Below are 15,628 nucleotides of genomic sequence, written 5' to 3'. Positions count from 1 at the left end.
GGACTTGAATATGCAACTCAATACAACTTCCATATATAGGTCAGTCCTCCCATATATTCCATTCATCTCTCAGGTTGGCTTCCATCATATAAACTGTAGTTTTGAAAGGATACAGAATCTGCCTTTTGGTTGGAAGATCAATAAACTCTAGATAGAGCTTCCACTTCCCCAGGAAACGTGACACTCTGGCACATACATCAAATAAGGTATCACACTGTTCATGTTTTAGATATTTCAATACCATCTGCTTCAAAAATACAAAAGTGGGTGCTTTACTATGAAGCTATCTGTGAAACACACATTTTCTAGCCAACAATACACAAATAATAAAAAACTTTATCTAACTTTTAACTTGACCTCTGATTGGTAGTTGGTCAAAAAAAAACAGAATGTTGAAGCGTAAGAGTTAAAGGTAAGTGTGTTATTTTAGATAACCAAAAGGAGACATATCCTCAATAGTTACGGATCTTGGTGCAGTACCAAGGTAGTGGATAAAATCTGGATCTGGATGTGAACATTTACTACAGACATTAGAGAAGTTTTTCCTCCATTTGCTCAGTCTATTTGGGGTAAGGCAGTCTTGATAAACAACTCTCAGCTGAGATTCTCTAAGGTCCGCCGCAAGAGTCGCTGACCTTGTCAAAGTCAGGCTGTCATATATAATCTTAGTTGAGGGTATTCTAGCTATTTTTTTGTTCCAGGTGTTCAAGAGCTTCTGTTGCATTGTAGGGATTTTAGCTTGTATTAATACTTTATTCCTAATGCGCAAATTTGCTATATCCCCAATCTATAGAGTTAGAGGTTAGGCCTAACGGTGTGGGGTTCCAGAATGTCATGCAATTATGTAATATATGATTTATGTAGTGACACCAATCTAAGAAAAACATTCTGCGCTAAAAAATCCCCAAGAGCAAGCGTGATAAATGCAGTGAATTAAAATATATATATATACACACGATTGTAGGTTAATACAAACAGAGAGTTCTCATGATGCTGAACAATTGTGTGCAACGACTGCAGTCCACAGATAGGATAAAAAAGGGAATTTATGCTTACCTGATAAATTGATTTCTTCTACGATACGACGAGTCCACGGATTCCATCCTTACTTGTGGGATATTATCCTCCTGCTAACAGGAAGTGGCAAAGAGCACCACAGCAGAGCTGTATATATAGCTCCTCCCTTCCCCTCCACCCCCAGTCATTCGACCGAAGGTTTTAGGAAGAGAAAGGAAAAGCTAAAAGGTGGAGAGGTGACTGAAGTTGTTAAATAAAAAATATAGTCTGTCTTAAAATGACAGGGAGGGCCGTGGACTCGTCGTATCGTAGAAGAAATCAATTTATCAGCTAAGCATAAATTTCCTTTTCTTCTACAAGATACGACGAGTCCACGGATTTCATCCTTACTTGTGGGATACAATACCACAGCTACAGGACACGGATGAAACGGGAGGGACAAGACAGAGACCTAAACGGAAGGCACCACTGCTTGAAGAACTTTTCTCCCAAAAACAGCCTCAGAAGAAGCAAAAGTATCAAATTTGTAAAATTTGGAAAAAGTATGAAGGGACGACCAAGTCGCAGCCTTACAAATCTGTTCAACAGAAGTATAGTTTTTAAAGGCCCATGTGGAAGCCACAGCCCTAGTAGAATGAGCCGTAATTCTTTCAGGAGGCTGCTGACCAGCAGTCTCATATGCCAGGCGGATGATACTCCTCAGCCAAAAAGAAAGAGAGGTAGCCGTAGCTTTCTAACCCCTACGCTTTCCAGAATAAACAATGAATAATGAAGATGATTGACGGAAATCCTTAGTCGCCTGTAAGTAAAACTTAAAGGCACAGACCACGTCCAGGTTATGTAACAGATGCTCCTTCTTAGCAGAAGGATTGGGACACAAGGAAGGAACAACAATTTCCTGATTAATATTCTTATTTGAAACAACCTTAGGAAGAAATCCACGTTTGGTACGTAAAACCACCTTATCAGAATGAAAGATAAGGCAAATCACACTGTAACGCTGAAAGCTCAGAAACTCTTCGAGCAGAAGAAATAGCAACTAAAAACTGAACTTTCCAAAATAACAATTTAATATCTATGGAATGCATGGGCTCAAACGGAACCCCTTGAAGAACTCGAGGGAACTAAATTCAAACTCCAGGGAGGAGTAATTGGTCTAAATACAGGCTTAATTCTAGATAGAGTCTGACAAAAAGACTGAACATCTGGCACATCTGCCAAACGTTTGTGAAGCAAATTGACAAAGCAGACATTTGTCCCTTTAAGGAACTTGCTGATAACCCTTTCTCCAATCCTTCTTGGAGAAAAGACAGAATCCTGGGAATCCTAACTTTACTCCATGCATAATCCTTGGATTAACAACAATAAAGATATTTACGCCATATCTTATGATAGATTTTTCTAGTGACAGGCTTTCAAGCCTGTATCAAAGTATCAATGACCGAATCAGAGAATCCTCGCTTAGATAGAATCAAGCGTTCAATCTCCAAGCAGTCAGCTGCAGATAATTTAGATTTGGATGTTGGAAAGGACCTTGAATGAGAAGGTCCTGTCTCAAAGGAAGTTTTCACAGTGGCAGAGAGGACATGTCCACTAGATCCGCATACCAAGTCCTGTGTGGCCATGCAGGCGCTATCAGGATTACTGAAGCTCTCTCCTGTTTGATTTGAGCAATCACGCGTGGAAGGAGAGGAAATGGTGGAAACACAAAAGCTAGGCTGAACAACCAAGGCACTGCCAAGGCATCTATCAGTTCGGCCTGGGGATCCCTTGACCTGGATCCGTAACGTGGAAGCTTGGCATTCTGATGAGATGCCATCAGATCCAGTTCCGGTCTGCCCCATTGGCGAATCAATGAGGAAAACACCTCCGGATGGAGTTCCCACTCCCCTGGATGAAAAGTCTGAGGACTTAGAAAATCCGCTTCCCAGTTTTCTACTCCTGGGATGTAAATTGCCGACAGATAACAAGAGTGGGCCTCTGCCCATCGGATTATCTTGGATACTTCTATCATCGCTAGGGAACTCCTTGTTCCCCCCTGTTGATTGATATATGCCACAGTCGTGATGTTGTCCGACTGGAATCTGATGAATTTGGCTGAAGCCAACTGAGGCCACGCCTGAAGCGCATTGAATATTGCTCTCAGTTCCAGAATATTGATTGGAAGTAGAGACTCCACCTGAGTCCAAACACCCTGAGCCTTCAGGGAATTCCAGACTGTACCCCAGCCCAGTAGGCTGGCGTCCGTTGTCACTATCACCCACAAGGGTCTGCGGAAACAAGTTCCCTGGGACAGATGATCCAGCGACAACCACCAAAGAAGAGAGTCTCTGGTCTCTTGATCCAGATTTATCTGAGGAGATAAATTCACATAGTCCCCATTCCACTATCTGAGCATGCACAGCTGCAGTGGTCTGAGATGCAAGCGGGCAAATGGAATGATGTCCATTGCCGCTACCATTAATCCAATCCAATATCATTCATGAATACAGCACCGCTAATAGTGCATGGTGATGAGGTTAAACTGCAAGTCCTCTGTATGATGCAAAAATACATAAGGTTCACCAGCACTGTTAGGATAAAAAATTATCTTTTATTGAAGATCCTTTAAAAATAGCAACGTTTCGTGACCTTATGTCACTTAATCAAGGCATGATTAAGTGACATAAGGTCACGAAATGTTGCTATTTTTAAAGGATCTTCAATAAAAGATAATTTTTTTATCCTAACAGTGCTGGTGAACCTTATGTATTTTTGCACCATTAATCCAATGACCTCCATACACTGAGCCACTGATTGGGTCTCCAGACTGACTTGGATTGAGCAAAATTCCCTTCCTGCTTTGTGGAGGAAGAGGAAGCAGAGGGTCCTCCTTTAAACTTTCGAAAGGAACGAAAATTATTTTGTTTACCCCTCGTCTTAAGAGACTTATCCTGAGGTAGGGCATGGCCTTTACCTCCAGTAATGTCAGAAATGATTCCTTCAATTCAGGCCCGAATAGGGTCTTACCTTTAAAAGGAATAGCTAAAAAAGCTTAGATTTTGATGAGACATCAGCAGACCAAGATTTGAGCCATAACGCTCTACGCGCTAGAATGCAAATCCTGCATTTTTCGCTGCTAATTTAGCAATTTAGCAATTTGAAAAGCGGCATCAGTAATAAAAGAATTAGCTAGCTTGAGAGCCTTAATTCTATCCAATATGTCATCTAATGGAGTCTCAACCTTCAGAGACTCTTCTAGAGCCTCAAACCAAAAAGCTGCTGCAGTAGTAACTGGAACAATGCAAGCCGTAGGTTGTAAAAGAAAACCCTGATTAATAAATAATTTCTTTAGAAGACCCTCTAACTTTTTATCCATAGGGTCTTTGAAAGCACAACTGTCCTCAATAGGTATAGTTGTGCGCTTAGCCAGGGTAGAAATAGCTCCCTCCACCTTAGGGACCTAGGGACCGTTTGCCAAGCATCCCGAATGGTGTCTGATATGGGAAACATTTTCTTAAAATTAGGAGGGGGAGAGAACGGTATACCTGGTCTATCCCATTCCTTCTTTACAATTTCCGAAATTCTTTTAGGAACTGGAAAAACATCAGTGTAAGTAGGCACCTCTAGATATTTGTCCATCTTACACAATTTCTCTGGTGGTATCATAATAGTATCACAATCATCCAGAATCGCTAAAACCTCCCTAAGTGACATGCGGAGGTGTTCAAGCTTAAATTTAAAGGACATCACGTCCGAATATGTCAGATAACACATTTCCTGAATCTGAAAGTTCTCCTTCAGACAGCAATTCCCTGACCCCCAACTCAGAGCACTGTGAGGGTACATCAGAAATAGTTAATAAAGCATCAGAGGATTCAGTATTCACATTAATACTTGACCTACTGCGTTTACCCTGCAACACTGGTAATTTAGATAATACCTCTGTAAGGGTAGTTGACATAACTGCAGCCATCTCCTGCAGAGTAAAAGAATTAGACGCACTAGAGGTACTTGGCGTCGCTTGTGTGGGCGTTAAAGCTTGTGACACTTGGGGAGAATTGGATGGCATATCCTGATTCTCTTCAGACTGAGAATCATCCTTAGGCACACTTTCTTCACCTAAAATATGCTTTTTACAATGTAAGGCCCTTTCAGTACAAGAGGTACACAATGTAAGAGGGGGTTCCACAATGGCTTCCAAACACATAGAGCAATGAGTTTCCTTAATGTCAGACATGTTGAACAGACTAGTAATAACCACAGTAGTCAAACACTTTATTTATTGAATTAAACAGTTTTTAGAAAAACGTGTACTGCGCCTTTAAGAAATAAAAAAGCGCACAATTTTTTCAAATTGCCTAAAAAACGTTAAATAACGCTATCTAATTAGCTACACATACACAATAGTGCCAAAAATTATTGCAGCCTGAGGCAAAAGGGCAAAATTAAACTCTAGACGTTCTTTAAAGCAAAAAATGTATTTGATTTCAAAAAACGACCCCTGCAGAGCTGTGGCGCCTACCTGCCCCCAGGGAACTGCAAAAGGACTTGCTAACGATCCGGTTAACAGGACATCAGTGTAGACCCATCCGGAGCTAAGGCCTGCTGCCTTCACAGCCAGATGAACTGCACGTCCGAGCGCGCGAAAATAGGCCCCGCCCATCATGGACGACGTTTACCTCAGACTGTACAACCGCATGGGAAGCGGTTTAGCCAAAAGCCATGTGGTCCCCAAACATAAACCTCATAAAAACAGCTATGGAAACGTTTGTTATTCACTAATAAAAACCAAACCGTTAAGCTGCCTCTCCCAGTGTCTCTGATATATGCTGCAATATGCATAAAGCCCAGTATCATGTTAACAAATAATACATACAGGTTTTCAGTAATACCCTCTGTTTCAACAGGTCTACTGCTTACCCCTTCCCTTGCAGGGAAAAACATGTCAGCCAGTTCTGATACACCAAGTCTCCTCAGAAGTAAAGGACTGAACATACCTCAATGCTGCTTGTAGCATGAAACCGTTCTCCACAATGAAGATCTCTCTTGTACTACCTTCAGAAGCTCTGTGGGAACCAACGTGGATCTTAGTTACATCTGCTAAGATCATAAACCTCAGGGCAGAAATCTTCTTCTATATCCCCCTGAGGGAAATAGTACTCACTGGTACCATTTAAAATAAAAAAAACTTCTTGATTGAAGAAACTAAAACTAACACCTCACTTTACCTCTTTCTAGTACAAACACAGGCAAAGAGAATGACTGGGGGTGGAGGGGAAGGGAGGAGCTATATATACAGCTCTGCTGTGGTGCTCTTTGCCACTGCCTGTTAGCAGGAGGATAATATCCCACAAGTAAGGATGAAATCCGTGGACTCGTCGTATCTTGTAGAAGAAATCAACTCCCAAATTAGACTGGCACAGTACCTTTATAAAACTGCTCCGCTTTTAGTTCTTTTTAAACTGCAGACCAAGACTTCCTCTGTGGCGATATTTTCCTTATAGTGTATATGCTAAAGACAAAGATGCAGCCAAACAAACTCACTCCCCACTGGTGTGTGGCGTGTAGTTCTGGCGTGTGAATCCAAGTGTCTGGATGATGACGTCACTCAGTGGTATGTATGGTGTCTCTGGTGCAGCTCCATCAATGCCGAGTTCTTTCCCTCTCAGCCGGTGTCAACATGCAAAACAATAAAGGGAACAGGAGCGCAACCAAGATTCAAGTGTATTTATTTACATATTTATATATAGTACACAAAAAGCGCACAAACAGTAATGCACTTACAGGAACAAAAATTTAAAACAGCATGTAATGATTTCCATGTAGAAAAACAGCAGTCAAGGTATTCCGCCAGGAGCATTCACCGCAATCCCACAGGGTGATGTCTGGACCCCAATATCAGTGACTTGTAATGTTAAAAATAGCTGATAAGATCAAATATGATGCTGGAGTTGAAAGTAGGCAAATGTATTAGTATAAGGAACTAAGTATGTTCTACATATAATATCAAAGGGCATAACCAATTTGGTAGAGACATCTAGCAACTTGCCTATGATGTCTATGCCTAGGAGTTTCCTGGTATGGAACACAGGGTATAATAATCCAGGTATGAATCTAGGGTTCCAATAAATAGGTAAGTTACAAGAGGGACTTGGGTCCCAAGCCAAGTTCTTGTCCAGGGCACGCCAGCCTAAGAGTATGTCTCTAAACATGGGGTGATATTGTAGAGTAACTGGTAATTCTGACAGTGTAGCATGTGGTAAAAAGGAGAGGGACCACTGAGGGAGTGCGGATTCTTCTATTTGAATAGTAGAGAAGTGTTGTGTACCCAGTTTCCAATCCAATGCAAACTTTGATAGTGAGGCCCAATTATAATAAAGAATATTTGGCAAACCTAAGCCTCCTTTCGAGTAAGGCAGATATAACTTAATACCAATTCTTGGTTTACCTCCTTTCCAAAGAAAAGTTTTGAACATACCATTAAGAAATTATATGTCTTTGCGCCTAAAAAGGAGGGGCAACGTCTGAATGGGATATAAAAGTTTGGGCAGCATGATCATTTTAATTATGTGTACTCTACCCATTAGAGAGAGTGGTAAATTATGCCAGGAGGCCAAATCTGTTTTAATTCAGTGGATTATAGGGGTCATATTATGTTGATACCATTGTTGTGGGTTGGCAGAGATATGGATGCCTAGATAGGTTAGGTGGGTGTTAACGGTGGGGAAAGGGTAGGGCATCTTTGTATCTTTTAATTTTTTGATTTAACCATAAGATCTCGGATTTCAATAGTTTATTTTGTGTCAGGAGAATTCTCCAAATAATTTAATCGAATCTAAAATTAGGGTGACATGGGTTTTTGGATCTGAGATAAAGAGGAGCATGTCATCCGCGTAAAGAGCAATTTGCAGTTTGTGTGAGTTGAGGCTAATTCCCGGGAAGAGAAATCGTAAGTATATTTGCTAGGGGTTTAAAATTGTATTTTCTATCTGAATCATGAAAGAAAATGTTTGGGTTTCATGACCCTTTTTATTGTCTACTTGGTCAGTTGTTATTTTGGGGAGTGTGATTTTATTCCAAAACCTATATTGGGCATCCCTCTGGGCTGGCTGTGACTGTTATAAAGTGGAATAATACTCTGCAAACTCTGTTACTATATCTAATAGATTATTTGTCAGCTGGTCTCCTTTCTTGAGAGCAGGGACTCCCCTATTTGATTGCTTAATTTTAATCAGGGAAGCTAGAAACTTTCCCGATATATTACCATGCTTCAAAAATCTGCCCTTTTTTCTATTGTCTTGATATATAGTATTCCGCAATAGGAAGGTATCTCTCTCCTTTTTTGCTGCATAGTAGGAACGCCTATGAGCCAGGGTTGGGTATTGGCAGTAAAGTGAGTATGCTTTTGACATCATATCATTATGGTGTTCCTCTTTACAATTTTGTAAATGTTTCTGTTTAGTAAGATATGTAATGATGTCCCCTCTGAGGACTGTTTTGGCTGTTTCCCAAAAAAGCTCTGGGGTTTCCAAATGGGGGGCATTGTTAGCTACGAAGTTGTCCCATTGTTTTACTAGATACATGTTAAAATCAGGAGACTTAATTAGGTGAGTTGGGAAGCAAAATGGGAAGCAAAAAACACGTTTGTAAATGGGTTTTGGAGATTGGAGAAGGGTTATAGAGACAGGGGCATGGTCTGAGATTGTGATGTTATAAATTTTAGTTTCTGTGATCAGGAGCTCTAGAGAGTCAGGAGGTAATGGGATACCGTATTGTGGGCTCGAGATGAACAAGTAAAGTCCCTTCCTGTAGGGTTTTGTCTTCTCCAAATGTCCTGCACTTCCAAGAGGAGTAAAATACATCAAATACCTTAAGTGGAAATATTGTCATATCTCTTATAGGCCTCTTTGGAGCAGATCTTGTCGGGTCCCTAAATCTATCAAGTGCTGGATTGGGGGTAAGGTTAAAATCGCCAGCTATAATGAGTTTAGTGTCTAAAAATCTAGCTAGGTTTTTGGTCAAGTCTTGCCAAAATTTGGGGGCTCGCTGGTTGGGGCCATAAACATTGCATAAGGTATACCATTCTCCCTGCCATTTAAGTTTTGGTAATGATAAAACTTCCCTCCTGGTCAATGATCTTGTCCTCTATTTGATAGTCAAAATTTTTGTGGAATAGAATAGCTACTCCTCTACTAGAGTTGTTATAGGGGGCGCTAATAATCTCTGAGATCCAATTAACTTTAAGTTTTTCGTGTTCGGGTGTATTAAGATGGGTCTCTTGTAGGAACATGATGTTAGCGGGGAACTTTAGGTGAGCTAGAATAGATTTTCTTTTGATTGGTGAATTAATCCCTCCTACATTCCAGGAGATGATTTTCACTGACATTGGAAGCCTAGGAGGGATATATATATTAAGTATGCTACACAGGGTTGCACGTAATCATAAGGAGGAGTGGAGCTCAAGTAGTTATCTTTATTGGAGTGTGTAGTGTGTAACAAGTAGAGATGACTCATAGTAAAAACTAATCTACATTCTGTAACAAATAGCCTTGGTAAATTTTTTACAACCAAAACAACATATAACAATTAACATATATCAATAAGTAATACCAAACCATAATTGTCTTATTTTTGGATTTCACAGTTAATATCCCTCTCAGGGGCTTGAGCTCCCACTTAGGAGCGAAAGAAAGGTTCCTCAACTGAATCAGCCAGGAGAGGCATGTTACTGTGAGTGGAGTTGTGAGGTGAATTCCATTTCTTGGTCTAAGAGGGCTTGAGCATCTTTGGGTGAATCAAAGATTTTAGGGCCTCTCGGAGTGTGAAGTTTAAGATGTGCTGGGAACAGCAGGATGGCTTGCCGCTTTTCCTTATGTAGTGATGTGCACAAGAGAGAAGAATTCTTTCCTTTTCCTCATGACTTCCGATGAATAGTCCTGAAACAGGTAGATACTTTTGTTGTCATAAAGCAGCATCTGAATTTTTCAGTATGCTCTTAGAAGGTGAATTTTGGATTGAAAATTGAGATACTCTTCTCCAGAGTTGTTGGCCTGTAACTTCCAATCCTATGCGCACTTTCATAGAGATGGGGCGAGCCGACTCTGGGAGTCCCACCAGCCGAATACTGTTCCTACGGAACGGTTTTCCAAGTCATCAATTTTCTGGTGAAGGTAGGCATTTTGTTGGATTAAATCCGTAATCTTAATTGCCGACGAGTTATGACCATCCTCCAAATCTGAGATTCGCTGCACTGCCATAGTAAGCCGTGAGTTAAATTTTTAACTTCCGTAGTTAGGGTATCCATACCCTTCTGTAAAGTATCCAGCTTGGTCAGGAGGAGAGAGCTAAGCTGTTGATCTGCGTTGAGGGAGATGTCTGACTGTGTCACTACAGCCATCGTAGATGGTGAAGTAGGTGGAGGGTCAGGGGGCGTCTTCCCCTTCCTTTCTTGGTGGGCCTTTGCTCTTTTCAACATTTTTTGAGAGGTTAGATGCCTGTCCATAGGCTGTTACAGGTCATACAGTTCGTTTGCAGTAGGCAACAGGAATCTTTAAGTAAAAAACAAAAATGCTATAGCAAGTATATCTTGTGCCACTTAGCAGATTGCTGTGTGCGGGGGAGGTCTCAGTCAAATGATGAGGTCCGTCTGCTTATTACTTTTATGCTCACAAAATATATTTTTATTTCCCTTCTTGTTTGCAGCTTTTCTGTTTATAGGTATTAAAGGTATACTCCCGTTAACTTTTTATAGGTATGCTGCGTAGTTAAGCAGTGGAAAGTGTAGCAAGCTATATGTGGTCTTGATGCACAATAATAAGTTCAATATTCAGGGGTCAATTTATTATTGTGCGGACGGACATGATACGATGTAGCGCATTATGTCCGCTGCACATCGATAAATGCCGACAGCATACGTTGCCTGCATTTATCATTGAATCTTGGGAACTACTGGTGCAATACCGCCCCCTGCAGATTCGCTAGCAGGTGGACAGGTTATGGAGCAACTTCTGTTTCCGGCGAGCTGTACGGAGCTTAATAAATTGACCTCTCAGTGTCGAAATAATTGTGGACATCAATAGACTTTGCCCTTTGTCTGTGATGCGTTTTTATTTTAAAAGATGTAGCTAGCTCTGAGACAAAGATCTGAGGCAAGATTATAAGTGCGGCATTAACATCGCAATGAGGCCAAGTTTATTCCCAGCAGAGCCGCAGTAGTTAAATGTTCTTACCCTATGTGTGGAGGGTTACTGCGCTGCTGAGATCGGCAGTTATATGCGCCCTATATACATCCAGGCACAGTAGAAACTCACTCGTCGTGGGCGGCAAAGGCAATGGCGGCTACTGATATTACCTGCGTAGTGTTCCGATGGTGAGGTTGCTGCTGAGTGAGCCTTGCAGTGTTTCCAGGCTGGATTTCCCTGCCAAGGACTACTTCGAGGATCGATATGGCGGCTATAATTACACAATAAGATGCAGGTTTGCTGGAGCTCTTTTCTCACGCCGCCATATTCGATATCCACCCCGACATTTTCCGAATAAGATGTATTTAATAAATGAGACATTCTTGATAAGAAGTCTTCTCTTGTGCAGTACACAAATGATCTAAAAAAATTGCACTTTAATATGACGATTTAGTAAAAAATGTATGGGCTAGATTATGAGTGACGCTATCGTTTGAGCGCAAGTGATATCGGGTTTTTGTGGTTATTTGCGCGCAAGTTAAAATCCGCCTGTATTAAATGTTGAAAGTAAATGCAAACACTTAAGCGCAATTGCAATTTACGCTACAATTATGACCGCGACTTCAGAGCTCTGGTTAACTGTTACGCAAGTCAAAGAAGTGTCACAAAACACATCAAAAATACATTACAGAGTACAGTTAGACTCATAAAAACAGTATCTAATTAAACATTTTTTTTAAATTGCAATAAAAAGTTATAATGGCTCAAAGATATGAGGTCTCAGGTGTTATAAAAAAAAAAATAACGGGCCAAAAGTGCTTTTACATAGGGATCCATAGGAACACATGTATAAATATATGTATGTATATAACTATATACGCAAGTATTTCTATACATATGTATATATATGTATTTTCATACATATATATACAACTAAATACAGATATCCATATTTATAGAAATACATACATATTATTGCAATCCTACGCTCATGTTTGCTCCATTAAAGTCTATGGGGGAATATGGTCCTGTGTTCACAACTTCGCAAAGTCTTTACTTGCGACCTTTAATACGTGAGCAACTGGGCGTGCAATGGTAAAAAAAAAGTTGAGCGCAGATAAAGCACTTGTGGGAGCACAAATTTGTGCTCCACTCATAAACTATCCCTTTATTGGTGTAGATTACAAGTGGAGCACAAAAATATTAGCGCACTCAAGCGCAATCAATACCACTTCTATTTTTGTTATTATATAACAAGTACAAAGTTTTTTGTTTTTTTTAATCACTGAAGCAATAGTCTAGTGCACACTAACAACTGTATGTCAGGGGGCACGGGTGTGCTTAATCTCTCACAGACTTTTATGGGGGCGCACGGTAAAACTCATGTAAGATAAGGTTTTAGCGTTTTGCTTCTGTGCTATACTATTTTACTGAGATTTCGGCATAAAACACCTCACACATAGAAATATATACACACACACACACACATATATACACACACACACACACATATATACACACACACACACACATATATACACACACACATATATATATATATATATACACACAAACATATATACACACACATATATACACACACATATATACATACACACATATACATACACACATATACACACACATATACATACACACATACATATATACACACACACACATATATATACACACACATACACACACACATATATACACATATATACACACACACATATATACATACACACACATATACACACACACATATACATACACATATATACACACACACATACACACACACATACACACACACATATAGGTCAAAAGGTGCAGAGAAGGCGCTCTGTGTAAAGGGAGAGTAGTAATCGAAGTGCTATAAAAAGCACTAAACCATATGAAAAATGAAGACGAATTCCAGGCAACAAAATAAAAAAGTAAAGAACAAGTTTATTCCATAACGTTTAAAAAAGGACAAAACCAGGATGTCCTGTACAGAGCCAGCAAATGCTCTACCAACCAGGCAAGTGAGCAGATCCCCATGCAGACATGTTTCGTGCACCAGGTGCACTTGATCACTCAGTGATCAAGTGCACCTGGTGCACGAAACATGTCTGCATGGGGATCTGCTCACTTGCCTGGTTGGTAGAGCATTTGCTGGCTCTGTACAGGACATCCTGGTTTTGTCCTTTTTTAAACGTTATGGAATAAAATTGTTCTTTACTTTTTTATTTTGTTGCCTGGAATTCGTCTTCATTTTTCATATGGTTTAGTGCTTTTTATAGCACTTAGATTACTACTCTCCCTTTACACAGAGCGCCTTCTCTGCACCTTTTGACCTATCTCTGTTTTTAGCGTGTGTGGCTGACACGCCTGAGGAGGCTGCCTACTTGATTGGATTGCATCACACAGGGGTGTGTCCCCCACCCACTCTCCATTGTGCCGGGCTCTGTTCATTCCACAGGACTGCGGGAGGAGCGCAGACTACACAGTGATACACTCGTATTTTTCATATATACACACACACACATATATACATACACACATATATACATACACACATACACACACACATATACATACACACACACATATATACACATATATACACACACACATACATATATAAACACACACACATATACACACACACACATATATACACACACATATACACACACACACACATATATACACACACACATACACGGACGGACGGACATCTGCTGTAGCAGATCGTGTCCGCTGCACATCGATAAATGCCGACAGCATACGGTGTCAGCATTTATCATTGCACAAGCATTTCTCGTGAAATGCTTGTTCAATACCGCCCCCTGCAGATTCATGGCCAATCGGCCACTAGCAGGGGGTGTCAATCATCCCGATCATATCCAATCGGCTGATTGCTGTCCACCGCCTCAGAGGTGGCGGACGAGTTAAGGAGCCGCAGTCTTAAGATCGCTGCTTCTTAACTCCTGTTTCTTGCGAAAACAAATGCATTAGGGCCGATTGACGCTTTGATAAATCGGCCCCCAAGTCTCAAAAAAAAGATCTATTTTTCTCTTGAAAGAAACCCTTAAACAGTAGATTTGCTTTTTAAAATATGTTGTTTGGTAGGTTTTCTGTCATAAAAACAAAAGGGAAATACTAATACTAGAGCTATCAACAATATATTATCACTGTTTATAATAGAAGCATGTTGCAAGGTGCATAATAGACATCCAAGTGGTAAGGATACTTTAGAGAATGCCATATAGCACCACAACAGAGAAGCGGGTACAAAACAAGGTCTGTTGTATCATTTCACATTTTAATATTAACGTATATTCCGTCAACATTGTGTGGATGGTTCTACAATGGTATTTTATGGACCATACACCTTTTATGTAGAAAGTTTCATGCTTGTTTTTTCTCATCTTGATATACTTGTGTCTCCCATCTCCTTACTGCAGGAAAACGAGTGTGCGCTGGTGAAGGCATGGCCCGTATGGAGTTATTTCTTTTCCTAACCAACATACTACAGAAGTTTACCTTGAAGCCCACAGTAGATGAAAAGGACATTGAGATCACACCTGAACCTAACACCAACGCATCAAGACCTAGGAAATATACTATGTATGCCGTCCCTCGCTAACAATACAAAGGCCAAGCTGCTTAGCCTAGACCTGCTTTTGAGAAGACCTGGATCTGAATCATGAAGACAACATCCTGAATAACAGAAACAACTCATAGAAAGTTTTCTCTTAATGTTTTTTTCTTTACACCTGTAGAAAAATGTTTTGGGGGGTTTCTACATTGAAGAAGTTCTATATTCTGAGGATTTAAGATAATCATGAAAGCACAACACAACCACAGTGGTTGTATTAAAAGAACATGGACCGTTACTAAGGGGAGACTTGCATGAAATCTTTTTGGGATGTATTTTAATCTCAGTTGCCCAAATTGTATTTGCTGAGAAATATAAACAATTTTGTATGAATAAATGGCAATACTCAAAAATAATCTCGGTTTGATTATAAAGGCCGAAAGCTTTTGAAATAGAAAAAGCTTACCAATTCACATACTTATCAGGTCGGCCATTCCTCCATCCAACAAGAAATAGGAACCCAAGGGGGAAAGGATGCTTAGCCGAAGGTAGACAGCGGCATTCTTCCGTGTCGACACATTGTAGTGGGCGTGGATGGAAAGTCAGGTGCAATGGAGACAGTCCCCGATAGGACTGAAGCTTAACAAGTGACACAGAAGTTCCAGCACTAAGTAGTCCACAAACGCTCTAATCCAATATAATGCTCTATTTCAAACAGCCGAGCCAGGTAAAGTAAGAGTTCAGGTGTCAAATTGATTTCCATAAAAACATATATCATCCACTGGAGAACATAGTAAAGCAAAGCAAAGTGGAAGGACCATGGCCCCTCTGCATCATACGCGTTTCATGCCTCTAGGGC

General features: G+C 40.4%; 1 protein-coding gene across 1 annotated transcript in view; it reads left to right on the top strand.

Moving 5' to 3' along the window:
* The window catches only part of LOC128666856 (cytochrome P450 2C15), a 45,134-nt gene extending 29,949 nt beyond the window's left edge, over positions 1 to 15,185 (top strand). Inside the window, exon 9 of the mRNA XM_053721656.1 lies at positions 14,636 to 15,185. Coding sequence (XP_053577631.1) covers positions 14,636 to 14,817 — 182 coding nt within the window. The 3' untranslated portion in view covers positions 14,818 to 15,185. The remainder of the gene's footprint in view (positions 1 to 14,635) is intronic.
* The last annotated feature ends 443 nt before the right edge of the window (positions 15,186 to 15,628 follow it).

The sequence above is a fragment of the Bombina bombina genome, chromosome 7 (genome assembly GCF_027579735.1).
Source record: "Bombina bombina isolate aBomBom1 chromosome 7, aBomBom1.pri, whole genome shotgun sequence".
In the NCBI taxonomy this organism is placed as follows: domain Eukaryota; kingdom Metazoa; phylum Chordata; class Amphibia; order Anura; family Bombinatoridae; genus Bombina; species Bombina bombina.
Note: the sequence above shows the minus strand (reverse complement) of the source record. Positions and strands in the feature narration are given on the sequence as shown.